At 43.7% G+C, this 24,350-nt stretch overlaps 1 protein-coding gene across 2 annotated transcripts in view; it reads right to left on the reverse strand.

Annotated features, from left to right (window-relative positions):
- The window catches only part of SAMD8 (sterile alpha motif domain containing 8), a 147,479-nt gene that overhangs the window by 9,019 nt on the left and 114,110 nt on the right, over positions 1-24,350 (reverse strand). For both annotated transcript variants that reach the window (XM_044297609.1, XM_044297608.1), the window contains one exon: positions 19,095-19,245. In XM_044297609.1, the coding sequence (XP_044153544.1) occupies positions 19,095-19,245 (151 nt within the window). The remainder of the gene's footprint in view (positions 1-19,094; positions 19,246-24,350) is intronic.

Consider the following 24,350-nt stretch of genomic DNA (forward strand, 5'->3'; position numbering starts at 1 on the left):
GCTCTTGAAAGAGTGGAGGAAAATTATGGGCATATATCAAGGCATCGAGTTAGTCGCACTCCTAAGTATCGTAAAGTAATATCATTCCATCCATAGTGGAAATTGTACTGCAGATGATCTAATCTATCTGGTGGATGATTTAATAGTAAAGTGTCTGGTTTTATGGTATTGACTTTATACCAAAATCTAAAAAGAGCAGTAGTAAAACTTAACTTTTAATAATCTAACAAGTCAAAAAGCCCACAATGTAACCATAAAGCCACACCAATTAGACAATGGGTATCACAAAATCCGTATCAGACACATGTATGTTGAATACTTAAATTAAACAGTTTTAGGGCGGAATTTCCCGTGGGCCAGATCGAGCTTGATGATCTGGGGTGTTTGAGAGCCCAGTATGATGTTGAATAGATCAACCAGTACTTCATATAGGTTCTCCTCTGTGTTGGACTCAGGAATTCCTCTAATGCGTATATTGTTTCTGCGCCCTCTATTATCTAAGTCTTCCAGGTGGCAGGTGTTGTCTTTGATATTCTTGGAGTAATGGGTTATAACAGATTGTAGATGAGCGATATATCTGCGTGTATCATCATGATCATTTTCAATAGAATCAATGCGGGCTGACATCTGTTTAAAATCTTGGCGTAAGAAGGATATTTCTGATTTACAAGTGCTTCTCACTTCTGCCATTAAGGCCTTAAAATCTTCTTTAGTGGGGGGGGGGGGGTGTTGTAGAGTTTGATGACGCATAATGGAGGCTTGTGAAGATTGTGGCATCCCTTCCTCCCCATCTTCCACTTGATTTGATAATTGCTCCCAATTTATGTTTTCCCCATTATCTGTGGATCTCCAGGGGGGTCATTTCAGTCACGCCGACGCTGTGATGGCGTGTTTGCTTGCACCATGCGTTTGGCCGCTGGTTTAGGCGGCATGGCACCACTAATATATGTTGGAGGATGTGGCTTTAATGTCCCCTTTATAGTGTCCCCTATGTGATGGGTGAGGGCTCTGGGGACAAACTCCTCTGTGATGGGGAGAGAAGCAGTGAGGCTGCTTGGCAGGTAGTGCTCTGCAGAGGCTGCGCACGTGGCTCTGCGCTGGTAATGGCCAGCGGCAGTGAGAGGCCACAGTTAGGAGACAGAGCAGCGGTACCTCGTTGTAGGTAAGTGTCAATCGTCCCGCTCCTCAGTCCGGTTCCAGGAGTGTTCTTTAGCTTTGTGGGAAGTAGTTTCTTCCCAATGAGACACAATCCCTGGGCTTGTGTGTCTCCTGATTATAGTGAGGCGGCGCTTGTCTATCACACCACCATATTCCTAGATGTCCAGACCACGCCACCCAATGGTAAATTTTTTGTTTACTTGATTACCAAAATCCTTCACTTTGTTTCATGACACATACAGCTATTATTAACCCCATTACCCACCACGACGTACCTCTACATTGTGGGGGTTAAGCGGTTGTATGCAGAAAGCTCACACGCTGTGCACACTTGCTCCATACACAGTAGATGTTGAATCTATAAACACAGATAGCACCCACTGGCAGTATCAGGATCTATAATAATGTCTATCCCGATCATTTAACCCCCACAGAGTGCTATAGTATTCTATTGCAGTCTATGTAACAAGCAATCAGAAGACAAGTTCCTGGGGACTATAAATTATACTTAAAAAATAAATAAATAATTAAATTCAAATCATTCCTCTTAATTTTATATCTAATAAACATAACAAGAATAATTGAAAATGTCTTAACTACTAAAATATAAAATAACAGAAAAAAAAAAAGAATAGAAATAGCCAGTCTGTTGTTTTTGGTCTTGCTATATTGAATATTGAATAAAAAGCTGTATATAAAAAAAAAAAAAAAGTTATTACAGTCAGACCCTTTCCCGCGTCATACCATAAATATACAGCATGGGAAGCATTACATTAACACACCATGCCATATAATTTACAGAATAAAAAAATGGCAGCGGCTCGACAAATCTGCAATTGCCATCAACAGCAGGTGCCAGCACTGATCCTGGCCGTTTAACCCCTTTTATTGCAACTTGTCCCGCAAAAAACAGGTAAGTAAACAAAACCCTGCCATTTTTCACCTTAAACTGTTGGGGACACATGACGTACCAGTACGTCATGATGCCCTGGTACTTAACCACCTCCCGTCTGTCCATAGAGAACCACCTCCCGGACGTTTTTAGTCTCTCTGAATGGATGTTCCTTAATGTCCATTCAGAGACTGCAGCTGCACATCGGATTGCCCGCTGTCAGTGACAGCAGGGCAACCCTTAGAGAAGGCAGGGACAGTGCCCAGGTGTCCCTGCCTTCTCGATCGCTGTATACACAGCGATCATATGACCACCGGAGCCGGGTGAGTGCAGGAGCTGTGAAGTCTTCTACATACCTCGAACAGCCCTGCACTGAGGCAGTACAGCACAGTATGGTACTGTACAGCCTATCTAGGGGAGTATTTCTCCTGTAACTGAGGCTACTATGTCAGCCTCAGTTACAGGAGAAATCAACAGTGTGAGGAGAAAAAAAATAAGTTTCACATGTAATAAAAAAAATATATAAATATAACTCGGGGATTATTTTATTTTATTTTATTTTTTACATGTGATCGACCCAGTCCGTTAAACACCATAAAAAAATAAAAATAAAAACGGTGTAAAAAAAAGCCACTTTTGTCACCTTACATCACAAAAAGTGCAACACCACGTGAACAAAAAAGCGTATGCCACACAAAATGGTACCAATAAAACAGTCACCTCATCCCACAAAAAATGAGCCCCTACATAAGAAAATCACTAAAAAAAAAAACAATTGCTCTCAGAACATGGACACATTAAAACATAATTTTTTTGTTTCAAAAATGCTATTATTGTGTAAAACTTAAATAAAAAAAGTATACATATTCGGTATCGCCATATTCTGCTCTATAAAAATGTCAAACCTCTCAGATGAACGCTGTAAAAATAAATAAAATAAAAACTGTGCTAAAACAACCAATTCTTTGGTCACCTTGCCCCATAAAGTGTTATAATGAATGATCAAAAAATCATATGTACCCAAAATTTGTACCAATAAAACTGGCACCTTATCCCCTAGTTTCCAAAATGGGGTTACTTCTTGGGAGTTTCCACTGTAAGGGTGCATCAGGTGGGCTTCAAATGGGACATGGCATCTAAAAACCATGTGGTACTCCTTTATTTCTGTGCCCTGCCGTGTGCCCATACAGCAGTTTATGACCACATGTGGGGTGTTTCTGTAAAACGCAGATTCTGTGTAATAAATATTGAGTTTTGTTTGGCTGTTAACCCTCAATGTGTTAAAGAAAATAATTGGATTAAAATGAAAAATCTGACAAAAAAGTTTAATTTAAAAATTTGATCTCCATTTTCCTTTAATTCTTGTGGAACGCCTAAACGGTTAACAAAGTTTGTAAAATCAGTTTTAAGTAACTTGAGGGGTGTAGTTTCCACAGTGGGGTTATTTATGGGGGTATCCACTATGTAAGCCCCACAAAGTGACTTCAGACCTGAACTGGTCCTTAAAAAGTGGGCTTTTCGCAATTTTCTTAAAAATTTGGAGAATTGCTTTTAAACTTCCAAGCCTTCTAACGTCCTAAAAAAATAAAATTACATTTCCAAAATGATGCCAACATAAGGTAGACATATGGGGAATGTTAAAGAGGACCTTTCACTAGTGTACAAACTAAAAACTAACTATACCTGTGGGCAGAGCGGCACCCAGGGGTTCCCCTGCACTTACTAGTATGCCTGGGCGCCGCTCCGTTCGCCCGGTATAGGGTCTGGTGTCTCAGCTCCGTCTGTTGTACTGGACTGATTTTTTTGTAGGAGGCGTGTCCCTTGCTGCAGTGCTGGCCAATCGCAGTAAATATTTTATGAGGTATCACTTTCTGTTTTAAAAGCAAAGCAATATGTCAAATTTGCAAAATTAGGCCTGGTCAGGAAGGGGGCAAATGGCCCGGATGTGAAGTGGTTAAGGACACATGACGTACAGGTACGTCAAGTGTATTAACGATCACTGCCGCGCGGCGGGCTGTGATCGGAACGGTGTGCCTGCTGAAATCAATCAGCAGGCACCCTGGGACAATGGGGGGGGGGGTTGGGGGTCAGTCCTGTGACCCCCTGTATCAGCAAACCGCAGGTCAATTCAGACCTGCGGTTTGCTGCGTTTTTGGGTTATTTGGGTCTCTGGTGACCCGATAACCCGGAACAGTATAGTGATCATAACATCTCAGGATCGCTTCTGATTGGCTGCAGGGCGGGCGGGAGGTTTAAACTTACCGCAGCTCTGCCTCCTCTTCCTTTCTGTGTCCGGAGCTTGTGGAGAGAAGAGCATGCGTCGGATCTGTGCCCAGAAACCCCCATCTCTGCCCAGCAACCCCCTTCTGACCTTCCACAGTGCCATCTGGCACTAAAAGGTACATAGGGACAGGTTAGAGAAAGGTTAGGTTAGGCAGGGATATTCAGGGAAAGTTTAGGGGGTTTGAATCTTTTTATTTTTTTGGAGTTTTCACTTATTTATTTATTTAGGGCAAAGTCCGTTAACACCCATGCCCCACATACACGCACAATAAATAAAGTTTTCCATACACACACACACACACACACATTCCCCTATGGCCCGCCGGATGTTCTTGGCTGAGGAGGCCCCAGTGAGGACGAGGATAACCCCACTTTTCTCTTGTCATCCGTGTCCTCCTCATCATCTAGCGATGATGATGAGCTCCCAAGGCGCCGGAGACGCGGCCAGGTGGGGCAAGGGGACCGCCATGCCAGGGTCCCTATGGCCCTCACTAGTATGAGAGGCTCTGGGGCTCGTACTATTTTCCGGCCCACCAGATAAGTCCACCTGAGCCCCCTACCGGTGAACTTCCATGGTCTACCCCAGAGGATTTTGAGTCTGTGATTCCTGATTTTGTTGACCAACCAGGAATCCAGATTCCCACAGTGGGCTTCAATATATTTTTGTCTTTTTTTCAGTGACCACTTTGTGAATCTGATGGTGGAGCAAACAAACTTGTACGCCCAACAGTTCGTTGCTCAACACCCGGGCTTCTTTTTGGCTAGGGCCAGTGAATAGACTCCGGTCAGTGCAGCCGAGATGAGGACATTTTGGGGCCTCGTGCGGCACATGGGCCTAGTAAAAAAAAAAAAGTGTGCCAGGCTGAACTGGAATAGGGACGTCCTCTACCTGACCCCACTTTACAGTACCACCATGACACGCTCCCATTTCAAGGACATTCGGAAATGCTTGCATTATGCAGATAATGCAGCATGTCCCCAACAAGGTGATCCTGCCTATGACCGCCTGTAAAAAAAAAATCAGGCCGGTCATCGAATACTGGGCCAAATTTTTGGAGGCCTATGTACCTGGAAGGGAGGTCGCGGTTGATGAGTTACTTTCAAGGAGAGACTCATTTTCCTCCAGTATGTTCCCTCTAAGCAGGCAAGGTATGGCGTGAAGCTGTACAAACTTTGTGAGAGTACCTCAGGGTACACTTACAGGTTTTGTGTGTACGAGGTGCGAGATTCCCATATTCAACCCCAAGAATGTCCCCCCACTCTGGGTGTTAGCGGGAAATTTGTGTGATATCTTATGCACCCACTGCTAGATAAGGGTTAACACCTGTACGTGGATAACTTTTATACTAGTATTCCCTTGTTCCAGTCCCTCGCCGCCAGATCCACGTCCTCTTGTGGGACCGTGCGGAAAAATCAAGGCGGCCTCCCTACCCACCCCCTCCAGGTACCTTTACCCAGGGGTGAGACCTGTGCCCTTACCAGTGGAAACCTGTTGCTTGTCAGATATAAGAGGGATGTCTTTGTACTGTCCACAATTCACGGTAACTGCATCACCCCTGTCCCTGTGCGAGGTACCGTGGCAACGGACCTCAAGCCCGATTGTATAGTCGACTACAATCGGTATATGGGCGGAATTGATCTCTCTGATCAAGTCCTCAAGCCATATAATGCCATGCGCAAAACCCGGGTATGGTACAAAAAAGTTGCTGTCTACTTGGTACAGGTTGCTTTGTACAACTCTTTTGTGCTATCCCGGAGCGCTGGCAACACAGGGAAGTTCCTCCAGTTCTATGAGGCAGTCGTCAAGGCCCTGATCTTTTCTGACCGGAAAAGAGCAGGCCGGAGTACCTTGGGAACTGGAGGTGCCCGGATTGTCCCAGACCAACAATTTCCAGTGGAAAGAAGGGACGGACCCCAAAAATTTGCAGAGTGTGTCACATACAGAAGGACACCACCACTCAGTGTGACATGTGCCCCGCACATCCGGGCCTCTGCCTTATTGGTTGCTTCAGGGAGTACCACACTTCCATGGAGTACTAAGTTTATAATCCCCTTCCCCAATTTTAATTCCATTTAGCCACTGACAATCAAAAAATAAAAATAAAAATATGGTTCTCAGACTAGAGACACTAAATCAAAACACTTTTTTTTTTTTTATATTCAGTATCGCCGCGTCCGTAAGAATCTGCTCTATACAAATAGCCCATGACCTAACCCCTCAGATTAACACGGTCAAAAAAAATAAAAACTGTGCAAAAAAAGGTTTTTTTCGTCACCTTACATCACAAAAAGTGTAATCACAATCGATCAAAAAGTTATATGCCAATAAAACCGCCCTCTCATCCCGCCAAAAATTAGCCCCTACCTAAGATAAGCGGCTAAAAACTTTTTTTTTTTTTTAACTGACTCAGACTATGGAGATACTAAATTTTCTTTTGTTTATAAAAGGATAATATAGTGTAAAACCTAAACAAATTTGAAAAAGTTGACATATTAGGTATCGCCACATCCGTAAAAATCTGCTCTATAAAAGTACCCCGTGACCTAACCCCTCAGATAAACACTGTCAAAAAAAAAAAATTGTGCAAAAACAGCTATTTTTTGCCAAATTTTCAATTTTAATCTTTTTTCTTCTAGTAACAAAGCAGGGGTTAAAAGCCAAACAAAACTTAATATTTATTATCCTGATTCTGCAGTTTACAGAAACACCCCATATCTGGCCGTAAACTGCTGTATGACCAAACGGCAGGGTGCAGAAGGAAAGAAACGCCATATGGTTTCTGGATGGCAGATTTTGATGGCCTTTTTTTGGGCACAATGTCCCGTTTGAAGAACCCCTGATGCACCCCTAGAGTAGAAACTCCATAAAAAGTGACCCCATCTAAGAAACTACACCCCTCAAAACTGATTTTACAAACTTTATTAACCCTTTAGGTGTTCCTCAGTTTATGGCAAATGGAGATGAAATTTCAGAATTTCTATTTTTGGTAACTTTGCCTCACAAAAATATAATAGAGTAGGGCTGCAACGATTAATCGATGTAATCGATTATATTCAATAACTGGATTCGTTGTCGACAAATCCAGTTATCGAATAATCGCCGATATGTTGCTATGCGGGCGGGCGCTGCATCTTTATTTTACCTTTTTACAATGACGCTCCTGTAACAGCCAGGCAGAGTGGACGGCGGCGTAACGTCACTCACTCACGTGACCCGCCTGCTCCGCCTCCTTCATTCATGAGGTGGGCGGAGCAGGTGCGTCACGTGAGTGAGTGACGTTACGCCGCCGTCCGCTCTGCCTGGCTGTTACAGGAGCGTCATTGTAAAAAGGTAAAATAAAGATGCAGACGTGATTAGTCCGACTTATAAGCATCGGGGCCGGGGCTGTTATGGGGAGGGGGGAGGATCTGTCTATGGCACTGCTATGGGGAGGGGGGTCTGTGTATAGCACTGCTATGGGTGGGGGGGTCTGTGTATGGCACTGCTATGGGAAGGGGGATCTGTGCACTGTTATGAGGAAAGGGATCTGTGCACTGTTATGCCCATAACAGTGCACATATCCCCCTCTCCATAACAGCGCCACCCACAGATCCCCTTCTCCATAACTGCGCCGCCCACAGATCCCCCTCTCCATAACTGCGCCGCCCACAGATCCCCCTCTCCATAACTGCGCCGCCCACAGATCCCCCTCTCCATAACTGCGCCACCCACAGATCCCCTCTCCATAACTGCGCCACCCACAGATCCCTCTCCATAACTGCGCCACCCACAGATCCCCCATAAGTGTCGTCCACAGATCCCCCATAATAGTGTCGTCCACAGATCCCCCATAAGTGTCGTCCACAGATCCCCCATAATAGTGTCGTCCACAGATCCCCCATAATAGTGTCGTCCACAATTTGTTTTAATATGGCCTTTGAACATATTTTTTCAAGTAAGATCATATAAACCTCTCTGTTTTGTAATTTTGTCGTTTTTGCCGATTAATCGAAGAAATTAATCGGCAACTAATCGATTATTCAAATAATCGTTAGCTGCAGCCCTAATATAGAGCAACTAAAAATCATATGTACTCTAAAAATAGTCCCAACAAAACTGCCACCTTATCCCGTAGTTTCCAAAATGAAGTCACTTTTATGGAGTTTCTACTCTAGGGGTGCATCAGGGGGCTTCAAATGGGACATGGTGTAAATAAACCAATACAGCAAAATCTGCCTTGAAAATACCACACAGCGCTCCTTTCCCTCTACGCCCTACCGTGTGCCCGTACAGTAGTTTACGACCACATATGGGGTGTTTCTAAAAACTACAGAATCAGGGCAATAAATATTGAGTTTTGTTTGGCTGTTAACCCTTGCTTTGTTACTGGAAAATATGGATTAAATTGGAAAATTTGCCCAAAAATTTAAATTCTGAAAGTTTATCTGCATTTACCATTAACTCTTGTGGAACACCTAAAGGGTTTATGACATTTATAAAATCAGTTTTGAATACCTTAAGGGTTTAGTTTGTAGAATGGGGTGGCATTTTTGGGTGGTTTCTATTATGTAAGGCTCACAAAGTGACTTAAGCCCTGAACTGGTCCGTAAAAATAGTTTTTTCCCAAAATGATTCAAACAAAGTAGACATATGAGGAATTTAAATTAATATCTATTTTTGTTGGTATTACTATGCATTATAAAAGTAGAGAAATTTAAAGTTGGAAATTTGCTAATTAAAAAAAAAAAACGTTTCGTAAATTGGGTATTTTTTTTATAAATAGAAATGATATTTTTTTTTTACTCCATTTTACCAGTGTCATGAAGTACAATATGTGATGAAAAAACTACCTCAGAATGGCCTGGATAAGTAAAAGCATTTGAAAGTTATTCACATAAAGTGATCAGTGGTCAGATTTGCAAAAAGGTGAAAATGAGCCCGGTCCATAAGGGGTTAAGGACCAGCCCGTTTTTGGGAAATTTGACACGTCACTTTACGTGGTAATAATTTTGTAACGCTTTTACTTATCCAAGCCATTCTGAGATTGTTTTCTCGCAACACATTTTTCATTTTTATTTATTTTTTTAAATACCAAATCTAAAAAAAATTAAATAAAATTGAAAAATTCTCAACTTTCCAAGTTTCTATTTCTCGGCTTTTAAAACAGATAGGGATACCTCATATAATAGTTATTACTTTACATTTTTCATATGTCTACTTTATGTTTGGATCATTTTGTGAATGCCATTTTAAATTTTGGGCACGTTAGAAAGCTTAGAAGTAAATCTAGAATTTAGAAACTACACCACTTAAGGTATTTAAAATCGATTTGACCAACTTTAGGTGTTCTACAAGAATTAAAGGAAAAATAGCTGTTTAGGCATTTTTTTTTTTTTTTGCTATTTACATTTATATGACAGATCATGTGGTATTTTTATAGCGCAGGTTGTCACGGGCGCAGCGATACCTAATATGTATACAATTTTTAATTTATGTAAGTTTTACACAATGATTTCATTTTTGAAACAAAAAAAACATGTTTTAGTGTCTCCATGTTTTAGAGCCATAGAGAGCCTGAGAGTTTAATTGGCACTATTTAGGGGTGCGTATGACTTTTTGATCGCTTGCCATTACACTTTTCGTGATGTAAGGTTATAAAAAAAAAAAAAACTCATACTTTTTTTTTTTTACGGTGTTTACCTGAGGGATTAGGTCATGTGATATTTTTATACAGCAGGTTATTATGGACGCGGCGATACTTAATATTCTTTTTATTCTAAATTCTTTTTATTTATGTAAGTTTTACACAATAATATCATAAAAAAAAAATATATATATAATGTTTTAGTGTCTCCTTAGTCTGAGAGCCATAGTTTTTAGGCGATTATTTTAGCTAGGGTCTCATTTTTTGCGGGTTGAGATGACGGTTTGATTGGCACTATGTTAGGGTGCATATGACTTTTTGATTGCTTGGTATTACACTTTTTGTGATGTAAGATGACAAAAAATAGCTTTTTTTTTTACACACTTTTTTATGGTGTTGATCTGAGGGGTTAGGTCATGTGATATTTTTATAGAGCCAGTCGATACGGCAGCGATACCCAATATTGTATACTTTTTTAAAATTTACTCAAGTTTTACACAATAACAGCTTTTTTAAAACAAAAAAAAAACAAAACAGCGTTTTAGTGTCTCCATATTCTGAGCCATAGTTTTTTATATTTTTTGAGAGATTGTCTTAGGTAGGGGTCTAATTTTTGGCAGGATGAGGTGACTGTTAGATTGGTACTATTTTGGTGGGCATAGGCCTTTTTGATCGCTTACTGTTGTACTTTTTGTGATGTAAAGGTGACAATTTTTTTTTTATTTAGCACAGTTTAAATTTTTTACGGTGTTTATCTGAGGGCTTAGGTCATGTGATATCTTTATGGAGCCGGTCGATACGGATGCAGCGATACCCAATATGTCTACTTTACTCCCCCCCCCTAATTTTTTACCAATTTTTTTTTCAACTTTATTTGCGGAAAATGACGTTTTTAATTTTTTTTTGGGGGGGGGGGGGGACTTAATTATTTTTAAACTTTTTTTAACTTAATTTTTTTGTCCCACTTTGGGATTTCAACTTTTGGGGATCTAATTCCTTTTACAATGCATTCTAATACTTCTGTATTGGAATGCATTGGCTGTATGAGTAATACTCTGTGTATTACTCATACAGCTTCCGGCCTGCGAGATCCAGGGGGCTGGATCTCACAGGCTCGTCACCGAAAGGCAGCGAGCCTTCCATGCCATCAGGTCCCCCCCTACAGCCGCATGGGGACAGGATGGCACCGCCAATCGCCGCATAAGGTAAAAGCCTTAAACAGCAGGTCTGAATTGCCGACACAGGGGGTCACGGGACCCCCTTCACATTTAGCCAATGTGCCTGCTCAATGATTTGAGCAGGCACCTCGTTCCGATCACCGCCTGCCGGTGATCGGAAATACACAGGACGTACAGGTACGCCCTGTGTCCTTAAGTACTAGGACATGAGGGCATACTTGTACGCCCTGTGTCCTTAACATCCACCAGCACTGTATATGTACGGCGATGTGAAAACCCATTTAGCGAATTCCATGTGCACAAAATCCAGATGCTGCTCCTTCCCTTCCCCTTCTCCAGTGCTGCCATGTCCCCAAACAGCAGTTTATGGCCACATGTCTGGTATTTCTGTACGGAGAACAAATTGCATAACAGATTTGATGCTTTTTCTCCTTTTAACCATTGCAAAAATGAAAAATGTGGGGCTTAACAATGTACCATTAGAAAAAAACAAAACTTAATTTCTCATTTTCACAGTCCATTGTTAATAAATTCTATGAAACACCTATGGGGTCAAAAACCATAAATACACCCCAAGTTTAATTTCTTGGGGGTGTCGTTTTAAAAAAAAAAAATCTTATTTTTAGAAGTTTCGACTATACTGGCACCTCAGAGGTGCTGCAAGTTCGACAAGGCACCCAAACTCATTCCAGTAAAATCAAGGTTTCCAAAGTCAAATGTCCCTTCCTTCTCTTCTGAGCCCTGCTGTCTGCCCAAACAGCAGGATATGTACATGAGGTATTGTCAAACTTGGGAGAAGTGGCATAACAGTTTTTGGACTGCTTTTTCCCCTGTTAACCCTTGTAAAAATGAAATATTTTGAGCTAAACACTACATATTACTGTTAAGATGCAATTTGGGATTTTTATGCCCCAATTGTAATAAATTCTGATACACCTGTGTTGTCAAAATGCTCATTGAACCTCAAAGTCTCTGCAAAAATAAAATAGGGCCCAATTTTTTTTTTTAAATAGCAGCCCCATATCCACAAGGTGCTCCTTTTATCGGATATTTGGGTCAAGTTGCACTCCAGTGCCACATATGGAATAATTATAGAAACTGAAGAAGCAGGGTAGAAAATGTGGAGTACTAGTTCCATTATCTGCTGTGTTCCAATTAAAATAGAAAATCTCCATTTTGCCTCAGTTCCTGTGAAACACCTAATGGGTTAACAAACTTCCTAAATTTAATTCTGAATAACGTGAGGGGTGCAGTTTTTTAAATGGGGTGATTTATGGGGGTTCTAATATATAAGCCTCTCAAAGCTACTGCAGAACTGAATTGGTCCTTAAAAGCATTTAGAAATGTATTTTTTTTAAACGTGTAAAAAAAGAAGTTGCTAAACTTCTAAAATCCTCAAAAGAATAAAAGTATGTTTAAAAAATGATGCCAACATAGAACCATGGAAAACGTTAAAAATGAACTTGTCTTAGAAGCCTAAACTTTGTCTTAGAAGTATACATTTTCCTATTAACCACTTCAACCCCGCTAGCTGAAACCCCCTTCATGACCAGAGCACTTTTTACACTTCGGCACTACACTACTTTCACCGTTTATCGCTCGGTCATGCAACTTACCACCCAAATGAATTTTACCTCCTTTTCTTCTCACTAATGGAGCTTTCATTTGGTGGTATTTTATTGCTGCTGACATTTTTACTTTTTTTGTTATTAATCGAAATGTAACGATTTTTTTGCAAAAAAATTTCATTTTTCACTTTCAGCTGTAAAATTTTGCAAAAAAAACGACATCCATATATAAATTTTTCGCTAAATTTATAGTTCTACATGTCTTTGATAAAAAAAAAATGTTTGGGCAAAAAAAAAATGGTTTGGGTAAAAGTTATAGCGTTTACAAACTATGGTACAAAAATGTGAATTTCCGCTTTATATTCATATTCCACTAACTTGCGACAAAAAATAAAAAATTCTAGGAACTCGCCATGCCCCTCACGGAATACCTTTGGGTGTCTTCTTTCCAAAATGGGGTCACTTGTGGGTTAGTTATACTGCTCTGGCAATTTAGGGGCCCAAATGTGTGAGAAGTACTTTGCAATCGAAATGTGTAAAAAATGACCGTGAAATCCGAATGGTGCACTTTGGAATATGTGCCCCTTTGCCCACCTTGGCTGCAAAAAAGTGTCACACATCTGGTATCGCCGTACTCAGGAGAAGTTGGGGAATGTATTTTGGCGTGCCATTTTACATATAACCATGCTGGGTGAGAGAAATATCTTGGCAAAAGACAACTTTTCCAATTTTTTTATACAAAGTTGGCATTTGACCAAGATATTTTTCTCACCCAGCATGGGTATATGTAAAATGACACCGCAAAACACATTCCCCAACTTCTCCTGAGTACGGCCATACCAGATGTGTGACACTTTTTTGCAGCCAAGGTGGATAAAGGGGCATATATTCCAAAGTGCACCTTTCGGATTTCGCAGGCCATTTTTTACACATTTTGATTGCAAAGTTCTTCTCACACATTTGGGCCCCTAAATTGCCAGGGCAGTATAACTACTGACCCCATTTTGGAAAGAAGACACCCCAAGGTATTCCGTGAGGGGCATGGCGAGTTCCTAGAATTTTTTATTTTTTGTCGCAAGTTAGTGGAATATGAGACTTTGTAAGGAAAAAAAGAAAAATCATCATTTTCCGCTAACTTGTGACAAAAAATAAAAAATTCTAGGAACTCGCCGTGCCCCTCACGGAATACCTTGGGGTGTCTTCTTTCCAAAATGGGGTCACTTGTGGGGTAGTTATACTGCCCTGGCAATTTAGGGGCCCAAATGTGTGAGAAGTACTTTGCAATCAAAATGTGTAAAAAATGGCCTGCGAAATCCGAAAGGTGCACTTTGGAATGTGTGCCCCTTTGCCCACCTTGGCTGCAAAAAAGTGTCACACATCTGGTATCGCCGTACTCAGGAGAAGTTGGGGAATGTATTTTGGCGTGCCATTTTACATATAACCATGCTGGGTGAGAAATATCTTGGCAAAAGATAACTTTTCCCATTTTTTTTATACAAAGTTGGCATTTGACCAAGATATTTTTCTCACCCAGCATGGGTATATGTAAAATGACACCCCAAAACACATTGCCCAACTTCTCCTGAGTACGGCGATACCAGATGTGTGACACTTTTTTGCAGCCTAGATGCGCAAAGGGGCCCAAATTCCTTTTAGGAGGGCATTTTTAGACATTTGGATCCCAGACTTCTTCTCACACTTTCGGGCCCCTAAAAAGCCAGGGCAGTATAAATACCCCACATGTGACCCCACTTTGGAAAGAAGACACCCCAAGGTATTCAATGAGGGGCCTGGCGAGTTCCTAGAATTTTTTATTTTTTTTGCATAAGTTAGCGGAAATTGATTTTTATATTTTTTTTCTCACAAAGTCTCACTTTCCGCTAACTTAGGACAAAAATTTCAATCTTTCATGGACTCAATATGCCCCTCAGCGAATACCTTGGGGTGTCTTCTTTCCGAAATGGGGTCACATGTGGGGTATTTATACTGCCCTGGCTTTTTAGGGGCCCTAAAGCGTGAGAAGAAGTCTGGAATATAAATGTCTAAAAATGTTTACGCATTTGGATTCCGTGAGGGGTATGGTGAGTTCATGTGAGATTTTATTTTTTGACACAAGTTAGTGGAATATGAGACTTAGTAAGAAAAAACAAAAACAAAAAATTTCCGCTAACTTGTGCCAAAAAAAATGTCTGAATGGAGCCTTACCAGGGGGGTGATCAATGACAGGGGGGTGATCACCCATATAGACTCCCTGATCACCCCCCTGTCATTGATCACCCCCCTGGTAAGGCTCCATTCAGACGTCCGTATAATTTTTACGGATCCATGGATCGGATCCGCAAAACACATGCGGACGTCTGAATGGAGCCTTACAGGGGGGTGATCAATGACAGGGGGGTGATCACCCATATAGACTCCCTGATCACCCCCCTGTCACTGATCACCCCCCCTGTAAGGCTCCATTCAGACGTCCGTATGATTTTTACGGATCCATGGATCGGATCCGCAAAACACATGCGGACGTCTGAATGGAGCCTTACAGGGGGGTTATCAATGACAGGGGGTGATCAGGGTGATCACCCCCCTGTCACTGATCACCCCCCCTGTAAGGCTCCATTCAGACATCCGCATAATTTTTACGGATCCATGGATACATGGATCGGATCCACAAAACACATGCGGACGTCTGAATGGAGCCTTACAGGGGGGTTATCAATGACAGGGGGTGATCAGGGTGATCACCCCCCCCTGTAAGGCTCTATTCAGACATCCGCATGATTTTTACGGATCCATGGATCGGATCCACAAAACACATGCGGACGTCTGAATGGAGCCTTACAGGGGGGTGATCAATGACAGGGGGTGATCAGGGAGTGTATATGGGTGATCACCCGCCTGTCATTGATCACCCCCCTGTAAGGCTCCATTCAGACGTCCGCATGTGTTTTGCGGATCCGATCCATGTATCCGTGGATCCGTAAAAATCATACGGACGTCTGAACGGAGCCTGACAGGGGGGTGATCAATGACAGGGGGGTGGTCAGGGAGTTTATATGGGGTGATCATGGGTGATCAGGGGTTCATAAAGGGTTAATAAGTGACGGGGGGGGGGGGGGGTGTAGTGTTTGGTGCGACTTTACTGACCTACCTGTGTCCTCTGGTGGTCGATCCTAACAAAAGGGACCACCAGAGGACCAGGTAGGAGGTATATTAGACGCTGTTATCAAAACAGCGTCTAATATTCCTGTTAGGGGTTAAAAAATTCGGATCTCCAGCCTGCCAGCGAGCGATCGCCGCTGGCAGGCTGGAGATCCACTCGCTTACCTTCCGTTCCTGTGAGCGCGCGCGCCTGTGTGCGCGCGTTCACAGGAAATCCCGGCCCTCGCGAGATAACGCATATATGCGTGACTCTGCGCAGGGCCGCCACCTCCGGACCGCACATCTGCGTTAGGCGGTCCGGAGGTGGTTAAAATAGTTCGTTTTTCCAGATTATTGATAAAATTTGACTTTTTGGGACAAAAACACAGCAATCCAAATGTGCCATTACCATAAAGTAAATATGTCACAAAATAAAATGTCAGAGACGCTTGTATATGTTAAAGCGTTCCACAGTTATTACCACATAAAGTGACACGTCAGATTTGAAAAATGGGGCTGTGTCTTTAACCACTTCATTATCGGAGTGTTTATCCCCCTTTCATACCAGGCCAGTTTTTCACATGTAGCAATTGGTCTATCTAACAGCAAATAACTGATTAATTTCTGAGCCAGCCTACATCTATTTGATATTTTTCATGGGACACCTTAGACCTTTCTTTTGTGCCATTAGATGTCAAAGCAGGAAGAGGTTAAAAGGGACTAGGGCTGCAGTAAACTAATATTTTTGTAATCGAGTATTCTATCGATTATATTTCTCGATTCATCGAGTAATCTAATAAGAAAAAGCTACTTAAAATAACGTACGTAATTAGGTATGTATAAAGTTATTGGTTTGAAGGGGTTAATAACTTTATACATGCCTAATGCCAAGGTGCTTCCATTAACCCCTCCAAACCAATAACTTTATACATGCCCATTGGGTTTGGAGGGGTTAATGGAAGCACCTTGGCATTAGGCATGTATAAAGTTATTGGTCTGAAGAGGTTAATGAAAGCACCTTGGAGGTGCCTTCATTAACCCCTCTCTAAACCAATAACTTTATACATGCCAAGGTGGTGCTTGCTGCCTCCATTAACCACTCTCCATCTGCCTCCCCCCAGCCTCTGATCTGCTTGCCCCCAGCCTCTGATCTGCCTCCCCCCCTCCCCCCAGCCTCTGATCTGCCTCCCCAGCCTCTGATCTGCCTCCCCCCCAGCCTCTGATCTGCCTCCCCCCCCAGCCTCTGATCTGCCTCCCCCCCCCAGCCTCTGATCTGCCTCCCCCCCCCAGCCTCTGATCTGCCCCCCCCCAGCCTCTGATCTGCCTCCCCCCCCCAGCCTCTGATCTGCCTCCCCCCCCAGCCTCTGATCTGCCTCCCCCCCCCAGCCTCTGATCTGCCTCTCCCCCCAGCCTCTGATCTGCCTCTCCCCCCAGCCTCTGATATGCCCCCTCTGGTAACGCAACCCCCCCTCCCCAGTATTAATCATTGGTGGCAGTGGCCACAGGGTCCCCCTTTCCCTCCCCCCCCCCCCCATCATTGGTGGCAGTGTCAGTTCCGATCGGAGCCCCAGCAGTGTAATGCTGGGGCTCCGATCGGTTACCATGGCAGCCAGGAGTCACGCTACTGAAGCCCTGGCTGCCATGGTATGTTAGTAGTGAGCAGAGAGCAGCGCATTATACTCACGTGCGCTGTGGCCGCCGGTCGCTCCTTCTGTCTGTGCGGCGGATTGCTAATGCTTACAGCATTAGCAATGCGCCGCACAGACCTATGAGAAGGAGCGACCGCCGGCCACAGCGCACGTGAGTATAATGCGCTGCTCTCTGCTCACTACTAACATACCATGGCAGCCAGGACTTAAGCAGCGTCCTGGCTCCCATGGTAACCGATCGGAGCCCCAGCATTACACTGCTGGGGCTCCGATCGGAACTGACACTGCCACCAATGATGGGGGGGAGGAGGGGGACCCTGTGGGATATGGCCGGCACATTCATTGGTGGTGCAGTGGCCACAGTCCCTCCCCTCCCCTCCTCCTTGGTCTTCAGCGGCAGCCGCGCACAGTGGGGAGGGAGAGACTCCCTCCTCCTCCTCCCTCAGCTGTGCCGGCCGCTCAGTCCTGCCTCTCTGGCTCCGGAGGACACGGAAGCGGTGAGTGAGACGCTTATTTCACTCCCGCTCCGTGATCACGTGATCTGAACGATTCATCGATGCAGGGAAACTGCATCGATGAATTTTTTGACTCGATTTAATCGAGTTATTCGAATAATCGTTTCAGCCCTAAAAGGGACATACCCTTATTTTCACCCAGGCAGCACCCCTGATGTCTGCATCAGAGCATCTCAAGCTCCGATGCGCTCCCTTGCCCTGCGCTAGATCGCGCAGGGCAAGGGCTCTTTTGTTTATTATAACACACTGCTGGGCCGAAAACTTCCCCCGTGTGTTTGGTGACGTCACCGGCTCTGATGGGCGGGCTTTAGCGCTGCACTAGCAGTTTTACTGGAACTCCTAAAAATGCCTTTGCCCTGCGCGATTTAGCACAAGGCAAAGGAGAGCATTGGAGCATGAACTGCTCCGATGCTCAAGTCAGGGGGGCTGCCTGGGTGAAAATGGAGGAATGTCTAGGTTCACCTCTGAACCCGGACAACCCCTTTAATTCCCAGCCTGCAGGCTGACAATTCATTTTGAAGCCAGCAGGTGGCGCTCTTAGATGAATTTCAGACCCCTCCATGCTAGATGGGTTAATAAACCATCCACTTTTTTCATCACAAGTTTTTGGAGTGCTTCTGTCTTTCATATATATCGGTCAGGAATGGGTTAATTGCATTTCAAATCAAAATAATCCAAAGTCTTACAGCAGTGTATGTATCAGATATCACTCCATTAGAAAAAAAAGTGCAAAATCCAAATACTTATCAGTACATAGCGTAAAATGCAGCATGCTCATTCCGAGGTGGAGAGGTAGTATGTTTGTTTAAACGTTAACTTATGCTATGAACTGATAAGTATTCAGACTTTGCAATTTTTTTATACACTGCTGTAGTTTTTTTTTGCTTTGTAATACAATTGAATGCACTTTCTAACGTGTTTTATTTATTTAATTTATTGTTCTCGCTTTGCATGTAATGAGTTTATCTTATATGTTAGTTTCAACTTTTAAGTTGAATTACTGAAATAAATTAACTTTGCACAATATTCAAATTTTTGGAGTTGGAGTAGTAACAAAAAACAAATTCACATAACTGGAATGAAACTTACATTCGGTGACAAAAAAGTTCAGCATTGTGAGTACTACAGTATGACCACTGAACATGTAGTCTCCACACGTGTGCACTCCGGTTAGTGTCATGCCAAATCCACTCCAGATTGCAAAGGCACGCTGAAGCTTTGCCCACATATTATCGTAGAGCTAAAATGACAAATCATTGTATTAGTTAGAAAGCATAATAAGGAAGATTTATCAACTGTGCCAAAGGTGGAATGAATTGACAGGTGATCAAAACAGGTGCAAATTGAGATATATAATAAATATAGCACAATGCATTTGGATACCTAACTTCATGCTAAGCTACTTTCACACTAGTGTTAATATTTTCCGCTATTGAGATCCGTCTGGTGAATTAGGAGGCCACGGTAGTACCATATTTTTCGCTTTATAAGAGGCACCCGATGATAAGACGCACCCCAGATTTTAGAGTAGAAAAATAAGAAAAAATATTTTTCATCAGACCTCAGACTAGCCCATCAGTATCCCCAGACCTCAGACTAGCCCATCAGTACCCCCAGACCTCAGACTAGCCCATCAGTATCCCCAGACCTCAGACTAGCCCATCAGTACCCCCAGACCTCAGACTAGCCCATCAGTATCCCCAGACCTCAGACTAGCCCATCAGTATCCCCAGACCTCAGACTAGCCCATCAGTATCCCCAGACCTCAGACTAGCCCATCAGTATCCCCAGACCTCAGACTAGCCCATCAGTATCCCCAGACCTCAGACTAGCCCATCAGTATCCCCAGACCTCAGACTAGCCCATCAGTATCCCCAGACCTCAGACTAGCCCATCAGTATCCCCAGACCTCAGACTAGCCCATCAGTATCCCCAGACCTCAGACTAGCCCATCAGTATCCCCAGACCTCAGACTAGCCCATCAGTACCCCCAGACCTCAGACTAGCCCATCAGTACCCCCAGACCTCAGACTAGCCCATCAGTACCCCCAGACCTCAGACTAGCCCATCAGTACCCCCAGACCTCAAAATAGCCATCAGTACCCCCAGACCTCAGAATAGCCCATCAGTACCCCCAGACCTCAGAATAGCCCATCAGTACCCCCAGACCTCAGACTAGCCCATCAGACTTAAATAAAAAAAAAAATCATCTCCCCTTCAGCTGTCGCACTTCCATCTTCCTGGCCTGCGGTGCACTATCACATGACTGCTGTATGGGGTCAGGACAGTGCCGCACAGGCCAGAAAGATGGGAGCGCGACAGCTGAAGAGGAGCTGTGGCGCAGGCCAGAGGGTTGTCTTGCTGTAAATCATAATGGTGGCACCTTAAAAGGGTTGATTTCTTACAACCATGACATTTTATTTCAATAGTTTTATTTTTATTTTCAGATTTTAAGAATATCTGCATACAGAGAAAACTGAAAAGTTTGGGTTGGGTGAATGTTTGTTTCCCTAGAAATACAAAAGACAAACGTAAAGGAGTTGTCCGAGTTAATATTTTTTAAAGGCAGGGAAGTTATTAGAATAATAAAACAAAACTTATAATCACTATCCCCAACCCCTTTCATTCCAGCACTGTCACAATGATGATGTGCCCATATACTGAACTTAACTTCTGCAGCATGTTGTATGTGTAGGACTATAAGTCCCAGCTGTACAATGACACTGCTGATACACACAGGATCTTCCCCCTACCTGCTCTTTTGCAGAACTCCTCCAGTCTGTGAGCTCCTGTGCCCAGAATTTGTCTACTCACTGCCTGCAGCTACTCCGTAAAGCCTTCAGCACTGAGTGAAGAGCAGTTAGAAACATACAAACAACAAAAAATTAACGCAGACAACCCCTTTAAAGTAAAAACCATAAGGAATTGTCCAAGTATAGAGCCGACCATTTAAAAGATAGTAAGAATAACTAGGGGAGATTGATAAATACTTTATTTTCTATTTTTATTTTATTTTTATACTTGGAGAGCTGAGGGTCACTACTGTGACTACCATTAGGGTAAGGGCCCCTTCACACTTGCGGCAGGACGGATCCGGCAGGCTGGAAAGCCGTCGGACTAAAAAGTCCTGCATGTCCGACTAAAAAGTCCTGCATGTCCGACTTTTTAGTTCGGCGGCTTTCGCCGTGCTGCGCCGGAGCTCAGCCTCCGTCTCCATTATAGTCAATGGGGACGGAGCAGCGGTCCAGCAAAACAGCAGAAGGACGGATCCGACAGGGAGACCAGCCTGCCGGATCCGTCCTGCCGCAAGTGTGAAGGAGCCCTTAGCTATGGTCCAACTATTGCCTAAACCTAAAGTGTAAGGTTCTCAAGAGCGAATGACAGGCATTTGTTTTCTTACTCCTTCACTGTTAAGAATGTATGTAAACATCATGCCACAGCTAGAACAGAAGAGCTAAAGATGATATTTTAGTGGGGAGGGGTAGAAGGGAGGAGGCTACAAGTAACAGCAGGAAGAAAGAATACAACCTTTAAGTAAAATCTCCTTCTGTTCTTGTTATCGCTGCCATTACAATTGTAATCGGAATGTATGTGCCCGATGAATGTCCCATCTAAGGGGTTTCTATTTTTTCTACTACAGGAGTGAGAAAATTAGCAGTTGCAGGTGGACCCACTCCCTGCACGTATTCAGATAATTTGTTGACTCTATTAACCAAATGTCTACAGCATCTGGTATGTAAAGATTTAGGGTCTATCCTGTTTTGATGATTTTCTTATGATATTATCCATAAGAATTAATCTTATGGACAAGTTTCACTGCAATGTAAAACAAACAAGCTGTAGGTAAGTTAATATATATTGTAAGCATCCAAAGGGTGAGGTCATTGATGGTAAGTATGTGTCACTGAGGCTGCTGCTCTCAGTGATGTAAATCCCGGAGGTAAATGGCAACCAGTGATGTTAGATTGCTGAGTTGGTGGTAGCTGGAATTTGGGTCCGGGATTTAGGAGTGACTGAAGAGTTTGGGTGGGAAGGTCACTCCCATACTCCATCTCCTGTGTTACCACCTCACCCAGCTGGAAGCTAATTTAAAAGACTCACTGTCAGTGTGTGGTTGGTGTTGGTCTGCAGAGGACTTAGGAGCATTCATCTCCACAGTGTTCCTGAGAAGGGAAAAGACAAGATTCTGCCAAAGGTGACTCCTGTATATTTGCCTGTTTAAAAATTGAACTGTTATATGACACACGAGGGCTGAAGACAAGTGCTTTATGTGACTGAACTTTGATGGGCTGAAACCAAGCCATCCTGTTGGAACAAATTTGAGTTGTGTTTTTTCCAATAAAACCCTTATGTTGCATCCAATCCTGCCAACTGCCTACCATTTGTACAGCTAATCTCCACATATGGTGGAGGATGCGGGCAAGTGTTCCTAAGGGTAACGGCTGCATAATTTTTTTTTTTTTTGACTCTGTAACCTGCTTATGTCCTGGATAAAGGCTGCTACATTGTTGCCCAGTGAGACTCCTGCCATGGAGGAGCTGGTTAAGCAGTTTGTGCAGGTCAGTGCAGCCCAGCAGGAAACCAACCGTCTGTTGCTGGAACAGATCACAGTCCTGAGAGAGAGTGTGTCAGCTCAACCAAGGAATATAGAGGAGTTAGCTGGGACTGTGAATGTAAAAAAAAGCAGTGCACCGCGCCTTGCCAAAAATGACCCCAGATGACGACATAGAGGCCTATCTGAAAGTGTTTGAAAGGATTGTGGAAAGGGAGAAACTCCCTGTGGCTGAGTGGACTGAGGTTCTGGCACCTTATTTGACTGGGGAGCCGCAAAAAGCATATTTTGATTTAACGGCAGAGAAGGCCAAAGACTATGATATCCTTAAAGCAGAAATCATGTTCCGGCTGGGAGTCATCTTATCTGTGCATGCTCGCAGAGTCCATGAATGGCGGTTTGAAGATAAAAAACTGCCCCGCTCTCCAATGTTTGATTTGTTACACCTTGTGCGCAAGTGGCTACAACCGGAGACATTGAGTCCAGCAGACATTGTTGAACGAATCGTGCTCAACCGCTATGTGAGTGGACTTCATTGGGACATTCACCGCTAGGTTGCTCAAGGAGACCCCAAAACCCTGGATCAATTGGTTTCCCTTGTGGAGCAGTTTACGACTACTGAGACCTGTCTGAGGCCTGAAGGTAAACCACGGCAGTTTGTGGGAGCCTCTGGTGGTCGTCGACAGAGAGAAACCTCCACAGCCATTTCTACCTCTGAGCAGGAGGACCGAGCCAACAGACAAAGCCTGGGTGGCTCACCCCGGGGAAAGAGGTTTTTCATTCCAAGAAAGGTACCTTCCCGTTCTGAAGCCCCACTCGAAGGCCGATCTGAGGTCCGTTGTTGGAAGTGTCAGCAATCGGGGCATATTGCAGCACACTGTTCCCAGGGGGAGGAGCCAATGGAGTGTGGTGCCACCTCTCCATGTTTGCTCATCCTGTTTGCAGTGCTACACCCCTGCAGGAACTAGGTCCCCAGGAGCGTCAACTCCAGGTAAATGGGGTTAGTGTTGTGGCCCTTTTGGACTCAGGTAGCCTGGTGACCCTCTTGTCTACTGCCGTACCCCATGACCTGGTCATCCCTGAAAGGCTGGTGGGGGTGGTTTGTATCCATGGGGACACTAAGCATTATCCGCTGGCCAAAGTGACTGTAGGGACTGGCTGCGGGACAGTGACCCATGAAGTGGGTGTGGTACCAGACTTATTACATCCATTGATTGTGGGACGTGATTTTCAGTTGTTTTGGGAACTCTGGTCTCATTCCGACTGTAATGATACGCCTGTTGCATGTTCACCTTCTTTCAGCCCAATTCCTTTAGGGGAAGAAGCCCAAACAGATGCTGTAGGGGTGACCAATGAGGTATCAGACAGTTTTCCCCTTGCAGTATTGGCTGGGGATGAGGGTGAGGAGTCCAACCATGAGCAGAATGTACCGGACTTGGAAGTGTCACGGGAGAACTTTGGGACTGCTCAGTTACAAGACTCCACCCTGAAACATGCATGGGAAAATGTAACTGTACTGAATGAGGTGCCTCAGGAGCCTAATGCTGATCAAAGGTTTCCTCATTTTGCTGTCAGTGATAATTTACTGTATCGTGTTACTAAGATGCGTGATGAAATTGTGGAGCAATTGGTGGTACCAATATCTTATAGAAGGATGGTCCTTGGGAAAGAATCCTGCAAAGGTTCTATTGGCCAGGTTGTTACCAAGAGGTTGAAAGGTTTGGTCGGTCCTACCCAACCTGCCAAGTAACGGCTCCTGTGAGTCACTTTCGGAGCCCCTTGGTTCCCCTGCC

Source organism: Bufo gargarizans, chromosome 6, assembly GCF_014858855.1.
Source record: "Bufo gargarizans isolate SCDJY-AF-19 chromosome 6, ASM1485885v1, whole genome shotgun sequence".
NCBI lineage: Eukaryota > Metazoa > Chordata > Amphibia > Anura > Bufonidae > Bufo > Bufo gargarizans.